The sequence below is a fragment of the Magnolia sinica genome, chromosome 2 (genome assembly GCF_029962835.1).
Source record: "Magnolia sinica isolate HGM2019 chromosome 2, MsV1, whole genome shotgun sequence".
NCBI classification, from domain to species: domain Eukaryota; kingdom Viridiplantae; phylum Streptophyta; class Magnoliopsida; order Magnoliales; family Magnoliaceae; genus Magnolia; species Magnolia sinica.
Window position 1 is genome coordinate 39,283,945 of NC_080574.1, and position 8,984 is coordinate 39,292,928.

Below are 8,984 nucleotides of genomic sequence, written 5' to 3' on the forward strand. Positions count from 1 at the left end.
CTACATATATGAGCATAAGTACATTAAGATAAATGTATAAATGTGGTTGTAAGGTTGAACCATAAGCTCTAGTTGCAGAGATGGCCACACATGCAGCTCTTGCTTCCTCGAGGATTCCTACTAACACTAGGATTCCTTCCAAGGCTTCCCACCACAGCCATGCCACTCCGTGCTTTTCAAAGGTCTCCTTTCTCCTCTTTTTCTTTCTTACAGTATATTATCTATGTAAACATCTCTTGGGTGCTTTGCATCACGTAGAGAGATCACATGTACATGACAAGATTTCATGAATGTGAGGCCCATGCTTTGTTGATTAGATCATCAATCTTGGATTGAGATGACCCAAAAATCACTAAGATTGAAATATCCTAATCTTTTGGTCTTTTTTTTTTTTTTTTTTTAATCCAATTGTTTATTTCTAGGTTATTGATTGAAAGTTTTAGAATTTTACAATTTGGGAGATTTCTTAGGCGTCCCATGTTGGATATAAGGCTCATCAAAACAATGGCATACATCATCTGTCCATGTGCCACACGTGTGCACCCTTAGCAACGTGCTTAGCATGTATTAGCCGGAGATAAATTTTGAATTTTTTGTGTAATATACTACTTCATAAATAATCATTGTTTTCTTGACAAAGGTGCTTATATGATTTTTATGTGAAGATGAAATTGTTGATATGCAGAGATTGGACGTGGCTGAATTCTCGGGTCTTCGATCTAACACATGTGTGACCTATGCCAAACATGCAAGAGAAGCGTCCTTCTATGATGTTTTGGCTTCCCAGCTCACTCCCAAGGTTAGCTTGTATTAGAGATAAGCATTGATTATAGTTAACTCACCTTATTTGTATTATTTGTTTTTTCTCTTTTACTCTTATCAATTTCATATGTTAAAATTTTGATTTTGCTATTATATTCTATAAATACTATTATACAATGTAAATGAAATTAAATCAAATATACCAAATTCAATTTTTATAGCTTGATACTAACTTTTATGAGAATTGTGAGATTTTCGCTCTATGTTTTCTTTATTCTTGAATGAGAGAGAGAGAGAGAGAGAGAGAGAGAGAGAGAGAAATTGTTTGCTAATATCATAGGCATTTGGAACTTACCAAAATTAATACTGATGTTAATTTGTGGTCAAGATAGGATTCATGCCGATGAATCGTGGCCGTCGAAACACCAATGATTGAAATTTCTTAGTATTGATCCATTCATAAGCTGGTCTGTGCTGGATTTGGATGCAATGGGCTTTGGAGTTAGGCAGATTTGACGCATTGTAACTAATTGGGCTTTACTGGGCTTCCCAGCCCTTGTTGGCCCGTTTGTTTAGCAGTAACCGGCAAGGTACTTAGTCAGTAGGATGTCATGGGCATGGACCTAGATGCTTAAGCTAGAAAGTATTTGGGCCTTCGTATTAATCTCAGACCTCGGCCAAACATTTAAAGCCCGTTTATTAATCGGGCTAGTCTTGGATCCAAACCTGACCTGGCCTGTCCCGTTAGAGGTTTCATGGTCATTTTGTCAATATCTTGCCTGGTTTAGCATGCATAACTAACCGGCTAGGTCTTCAACAAAAGAGGGTGGCCAGTTTCGGGCTTGGACCTGGGCCTGCAGATTCATCACAGGACGGGCTTGGACTTTTAGGGCCAGCTGAATGGGCCTGGGCCATAGACAGCCCTAGATCTAGTGTTACACCTGAAAACAGTAGGAAGGTTATGAAAGTTGGGGTGAAGGCCAGATGTTTATCTTGGCCCGTGGAATTTTTTAAATGGGCCGGCTTAGTTAGGCTTGAAGTACGGCAAAATCCTGAAGTATTTGGGCCAGATTAACGGGCCTTTGGGCTAACCCGCTTGACTGGCCCATAGACGACCCTGGGGTGGAAGCAGTGGTATATGAGGAATTATATGATCTTCGGTCGGTTTGGTGATGTAGGCATGGATTTGATGTGCCCCAAAATTCTGGAAGCGGATTGGGTACTGAGTAAATTCAGGCTCACCGTGATATATGTATTTTATCCACTCCGTCTATCCATTTTAACAGATAATTTTAATGCTTGAGCCCAAAAATGAAGCATTTCCAAAGTTCCAGTGGACCACACCACATGAAACAGTGTGAATTGAATGTCTACCGTTGAGAAAATCTTGGGGACCCCAGGAGTTTTGGATCAAGCTGATATTTGTGTTTTCCCTTCATCCATGTTTGTGTGATCTTATTAACAGGTTGGATGACAAATAAACATCACAGTGGGCCCTTTGAAGGTTTCAACGGTGAAAATCATTATTCCAACTGTTTCCTTCGGTGTGGTCTACTTGATCTTTGGATATACTTCAATTTTGATTTCAACCGCTAAAATGAGCTGGAAAAACGGATGGACGGCATGGATAAACAACATACATTCACGGTGGGCCTAACAGTGTGGGACAGTCCTGGCACTTGATTTTTCTGGACTGCATGTTGTCAAAAGATCTCAATGGTCCACATTCAATTCGGATAAAATATATATATATATATATATATATATATATATATTCGTCTGCTCTATGAGGAGCATAATCCATCCATGGTGGGGTAGACCGGCCCTACAGTCTGTATTACCGGATGGTGGGTCCCAGTTGTAGGATTCAAGATCCATCGTTCAGTGTATAGTATATAATGTACAATCCATCAACCACTCCTACCTCCACCTTGAGATCTGAGCCGATGGATTATCATCTGAGGCCAAAAGACAAAGATTGATGGACTGGATGCACTAATCACGTATCCCAACTGATAAAAGCAGAGAATGTTCACCAAACACCTCCCCACATCAAATTGCAGTGGGTAGGAATCCCATACAATCACATTTCACATCCCACTTTTGAAAAGTTGGCGGGAATTTGATTTAACTGTGCTTAAGACTCCCACCCACAACTGATGGACGGTCAGGGATGATCACATGATTTTCATGTGTGATTTGATGCACCCTTTCTTTTTCACTTTTGGAAATAAAATAGTATCATTTTGTAAATTCTTGCTTCATTTTCATTTCTTTAATAAATTATCTGGTTTCATGCACTATAATATGGAAAAATAAGAGCTTACATATTTTAATCAGACCGTTGGATCGACCCCGATTAAAGGAGAGACAGTCGCAAAGCTGAAGGTGGCCATTAATGGCTTTGGACGTATCGGTCGGAACTTCCTCCGTTGCTGGCATGGTCGGAAGGACTCACCACTCGACGTCATCGTTGTGAATGACAGCGGTGGTGTGAAGAACGTAAGATTATTCGAAATTTCTTGTATTTTCACTCATCTCATTAATATAATTTTCTCTACTTATTACAAATGAATGGTCCAATATGTTTGATGATGAAACATTGATAGATGGGGCATGGTCCAGTCTATTGTGTGTACTTTGATCATGCAATGTATGCACTGGCCACCTTCATGAATGACAATGAGAGGAATTATGAGGCCTATGTTTTCATGGTTTAGGTTATTTATCTAATGGGCCCCATTGTGGATTTGATCTGCTAGATTGGAAGATCCTAACCATTTGATTAATGGCATAGCAAATAGACAGTGGAGAATAAAATTAAGAAACCATCTTAATTTAATGGAAAATAGGCCAGAGATCAGTGGCAAATCAAAACAGATCTGAACCACAAAAACATGAGCCCGACGACAAATAGGAACACGATATTGCAAGTCAAGTTCACTGAATGATGTATATTTTCCATGCCAGGCATCTCACCTTCTCAAATATGATTCGATGCTCGGAACGTTTAAAGCAGATGTGAAAGTCGTGAACAATGAAACAATTAGTGTTGATGGTAAGCCGATCAAGGTTGTGTCCAATCGCGATCCCTTAAAGCTACCGTGGGCCGAACTAGGCATTGATATTGTCATTGAGGTATTTTCTTTTATTTTATTTTCGATCCATCACATATGTGTCCCACTCTCTCTCTCATTTATGTGAAAATTGTTGGACTTGAGCCTGTGTAGCCCACTTGTAGGCAACCACTAGTGTGTGATACTACTTTTGGTTGATTGGGCATTTTCGTTGAGCCTTCAAAAATAAGTGTACTTGACAATATTAACTATGATTGGAGCAAGCGATTTTGACTTCCCTACAATCTTTGTATGCTAAACCCTCAAGAGTAATGTTTTTTAAATGTGTTTATATGTGTTAGAGATTGTGTGCATGTGTATGAGGTTGAGGTAGCTTTAGTGCTCTCTTAGGACATCATTTCATACTTTGCTTAGTCTAAAATTTTATATATAAATATAGAATTTTTTTTTTTAATTCCAACATCAATAATAGAATATTTGCAAATACTCACATAAAAATATAATTTACAAATAACCATATTGTTAATTCATGTTTATTGCAAATACCCACGTTCTACTGGTTTTTCATATCTTCCATTAGTAAACCTAAGGAAATGATGAAAATGTCCATATGAAATAAATCACAAAATTCTCCTGTAAGGGAAGAACATATAACCTTTTAGTCTCCTCCGTACGAAACGTGCCACAAAATAACTTATAGTTTTTTTTTTTTTTTTAATCGTAAAGAATAAAAAGGTTTATGGCAAGGATAATTTCAACATTATTAATATCCCCCCAAAAAATGTCAATATTTGTTATAAAAAACTAACCAATTATTTATAATAACTACGAATTCATGATGTACTTAATTGCAAACATAATATTTTTATGTGAATTTTTACAAATACCTTATTATTTAGATAGTTATTTACAAAAATAAAAATAAAAATAAATCTGTAAAATAAGGGTCATAGAGCACATTACTAGATGATCTCCTTTCTTCTTTTCCCAAAATATGCTAAGGCCATGTTGAGATGAACAAATAAATTAAATTGCAAATATTTAATTTAATTAAGAAGAAATGATTAAATTTCGAGGAAATAGCCCTCAAATTGCAGCCCTGATTCTTAAGTTCAGCTTCTAAGTTACATAATCAAAGTTCACATACCATCAAAATGCCATCATAAGTACCATCGTGGCCGACAAGTTCAATATCCTAGCTGTCCACCAAGTGGGTCCAACTTTGAAAATGTTCTCACCTCAAACTTAAGTTGGTCCATTCATCAAGTAGGCCAAGATGTCAGAAACAGGTGGACAGCTTAGAAAACATCAGGCCAAGTTTACTTGAAATGTATATTTGTTTCATCAACTGTGACCACCTGATCAGTAGAGCCACCTGATTATTGGACCAAGCCATCCACATGAGCTGCATCATACACCCGTTTGGGCCTTTTTTGGGTGCCACTTAAAAATGAGTTCATCTCATTTTAGCTAATCATAATTATCTAATAGAGATCATGATTGTTGGTTATCAAGGTTGTTTTTAATCCTTTGATAATTGTGATTGAATAAAATGAGATTAATTCAATTTTAAGTGGCACCCAAACAGGCACTAAGAATATTACAATTTGGTTATCTCTGCTTTCCAATACTAATAATTGCAATTCAACCTGATAACGCATCCAAACGCATCGAGAACCCAAACAAGTCCAATGTAAAATCACTAAACTTCACCATTAAGATAATATGATTTGTGACTAATATGAAACCATTATATAATTAAATTTATAATTAAAGTTTGTGAATTATAGGGCACAGGAGTTTTCGTGGATGGCCCGGGTGCAGGAAAACACATACAAGCCGGCGCTACGAAGGTCATCATAACAGCCCCAGCCAAAGGGGCTGACATTCCAACCTACGTTGTCGGAGTGAATGAAGGCGACTACTCCCATGAGGTGTCAAACATCGTAAGGTGGCTATTTTTTTCCATTTTTATTGTCTAACAAATCAAGTTTACTTGCGTTTCTTTCATTATTTTGTTACACCTCTACATTATAATACACAACTTGAAATTTGATGTTATATATCACAGCAACGCATCTTGTACCACGAACTGCCTAGCTCCTTTCGTGAAGGTCCTGGACGAAGAGTTCGGTATGAGTTTTTTGTTTTAATTTGAGATTTTTGCGTTTATGTAAGGGTGCATTTGGTTGCAACGAGTTTCTTGAAATATCTTGAACTTTTGCAAGAAATTAGACTGATTCGTTATATTTGGTGCAACCAAACACACCCAATTCCCTAAAATGAGGACAATATTTTTATTACAAAACATATTTTCTATCTGATTATTGCATTTATATGTTAAAAGAAATTTATTTTGTATGATGGGTACACACCAAACATTCTCTTTCTATGCTAATTTCCCACAGTAAGATCATAATCAGATAGTGGTGATTTGTGGGGCCAACCATTTTATTATGATTTAATGCTAGCCAATATGGTTAGTGGGCCATCAAAATAGCATAATTAATTTTTTGATGAACTTACAGGAATTGTCAAGGGAACCATGACAACCACTCATTCCTACACTGGCGATCAGGTAAAAGAAATAATGAAAAACCCAATGTAGCTAGATGAACTAAGCCGTTTCAATCCATTGTTCGCATGATTTCATTGCTTTCATGTTGTATTGATATAGAGGCTACTTGATGCGTCCCACCGTGACCTGAGACGAGCAAGAGCTGCAGCATTGAACATTGTTCCTACAAGCACTGGCGCAGCCAAGGCCGTGTCTTTAGTGCTGCCCCAGCTCAAGGGCAAGCTAAACGGGATTGCTCTCCGAGTGCCTACTCCCAACGTCTCAGTCGTCGATCTTGTTGTGAATGTTGCAAAGAAGGGACTTAGTGCCGAGGACGTCAATGGAGCCTTCAGAAAGGCTGCTGATGGCCCACTAAATGGAATCTTGGCGGTCTGCGATGTGCCACTTGTTTCAGTGGACTTCCGTTGCAGCGATGTCTCCTCCACCATTGATTCATCACTGACTATGGTGATGGGGGATGATATGGTCAAAGTGGTAGCATGGTATGACAATGAATGGGGATACAGGTGAGAATAACTTAGTTCCATAGCAAAATCTTGCCTAGTATTAAGGGCTCATTTGGATGCTCTATTGAATTGGATTGCAATATTCAAATTGAACAATTTGAAAAAAAAAAAAGAAGACCAAATTGCAATTAGACTTATAGACCTATATTGCTTTCAAGCCTAACTTGAAAATAATATAATTGTATTTAGTAACTACGATTCTATTCAATCCAATAATGTGTCCAAACGCACATTCATGTGTATGTTCTTAATTAACAAAATTGCGACCGTCTTTTGTAGCCAACGTGTGGTCGATTTGGCACATTTGGTGGCAAGCAAGTGGCCTGGAGTTGCCGTGCCCGGAAGCGGAGACCCTTTGGAAGAGTTCTGCAAGCAGGAACCTGCGACGGAGGAGTGCAAAGTCTATGAAGCTTAAAGCATTACATTCTTTCTGATCAAAGAAAAGATTATTAATTGTATGATTTGTGATTAACATAATGGCTATTAAGGCCTAAGGTTTTCTACACTTCCTTTTTTAAGTGAAGGTTTGCAGGGAAAATGAATAATTTCTTAATCTTAGAATAATGCATTTGGAGGAATGCTCTTTCTTTCTTTCTTTTTTATTACTAGAATAAGATAAGATCTAATATGATGTTTCTATGTGATCCTCCAACTTAGGATGTGCACAACATGCTTGGGTTTTCCCTTTGTAAAGTGTGCCCATGGGTTAGTGATGTAGAGCGGGTCGCGGACACTTTCATGTCCAAGATTGACTGGAGAAGGCCTGATCGGAAGTGAAAGTGATCAAGATTGTCAGAACACTAAAATAAGCATATCTCGCAAACCGAAATGAGTTATTCGACGTATCATATATGATTTTGGATAGGAGAAGCTACTTTAGCCACCAAACCTTGCTATGTCGGGTTGCCCAGACCGAATTTGCCAGATTCCATCATATTCACAGTAGAAAATCTTTTTTAATTTCATTTTTCCTATTTATAATAAGTTTTAGTTCAATCATACATAACTCTTGATCCTTAGAGATTTAGGACTCGTGCCCAACATGAAAAGGGTTTAGAAATTTTAGGGGAATAACATGGTTAGGATAAATTGGACATTTACTATTTTTGGCCGAAAACCATGACGTCTAGTAGGAAATATGACCATCTAAAAATAGTTAGTTTACTATTTATAGTAAGTCACGAATTTTAGAGAGTTTGAGTTGAAGTTTGATTCAGAAACTTCTTCCTAAGTTTGGTATCACTATTTAAAGGGTTCTAAATTCTTTTTTATTATCAATCAATTAATTTTTGAATTTTTTAGAAATTATTTATATTTTCTTATTTTCTCTCATCGACTCGAAGAATCTCTGCGATGAGTCCAGAAAAAGCTCCGTAGATTCGAAGTAATTATCCCTTGAGAAAGACGGTGATCGACACCCGATCAAGGGTTTGAGTATCCATAGGTGGTGAAATCCCACTAAGGCATGAGTGTGTAGGAGTGTGTGCGCGTGTGTGAAAAAAAAAAAAGACGGTGATCGACCTCATCACGTCCATCCCTGCGTCAATTAGTGATCAAGAACTAAGACCATTGGTTTGTTGGGTCCCACTATATATGGATGGACCATGCCTAGGCCAGTGTGAACCCTTTTATCTCTTTTGAAAGTCTATGTTGCGGGTCACATATTGGTTTATCCTAGCCCAATGAACACATAGCAAACGTTGCATTGAGGAAAAGGCTATTTATTGGTTGGTTAAGATAATTCAATCAAAGAAGATTTTGGTTAGGAGCGAAATCAATGGCGTAGCCCCATCGGATGATTGTGATTGTGATTGTGATAGTGATATGATTGGAGTTTCCCATTTCCTACCTGAGATCCAACGTCTGGATTCGATCTGATTTAATCAAGACTACCAATCTATGATGACCCACTCAACCGAAAGTTCTTACATGCTATCCAATCTAAAGGCACGAAAATGGGGTGGCTCCGAAAAAGGACATCTGATTTATGAGGAGATGTGGATTTAGCTGGCTCATTTTTGTAGTCGTGTTTTCGATCTCTCTTTTCCTATTTAGATATAT

General features: G+C 37.7%; 1 protein-coding gene and 1 long non-coding RNA gene across 2 annotated transcripts; one reads left to right on the forward strand and one right to left on the reverse strand.

Annotated features, from left to right (window-relative positions):
* The first annotated feature begins 27 nt into the window (after positions 1-27).
* Positions 28-7,514, forward strand: LOC131236991 (glyceraldehyde-3-phosphate dehydrogenase B, chloroplastic). The gene is made up of 9 exons (XM_058234592.1): positions 28-182; positions 686-799; positions 3,103-3,264; positions 3,733-3,900; positions 5,630-5,790; positions 5,911-5,972; positions 6,368-6,417; positions 6,517-6,923; positions 7,203-7,514. Exons 1-9 carry the CDS (start codon positions 81-83, stop codon positions 7,336-7,338), a joined length of 1,362 nt encoding a protein of 453 aa, XP_058090575.1. The 5' UTR covers positions 28-80; the 3' UTR covers positions 7,339-7,514.
* Positions 4,760-5,182, reverse strand: LOC131236992 (uncharacterized). The gene is made up of 2 exons (XR_009166967.1): positions 4,987-5,182; positions 4,760-4,955 (listed from the first exon to the last, which is right to left on the reverse strand). It is a non-coding gene; the product is annotated as an uncharacterized LOC131236992 (long non-coding RNA).
* Positions 7,515-8,984: the final 1,470 nt, after the last annotated feature.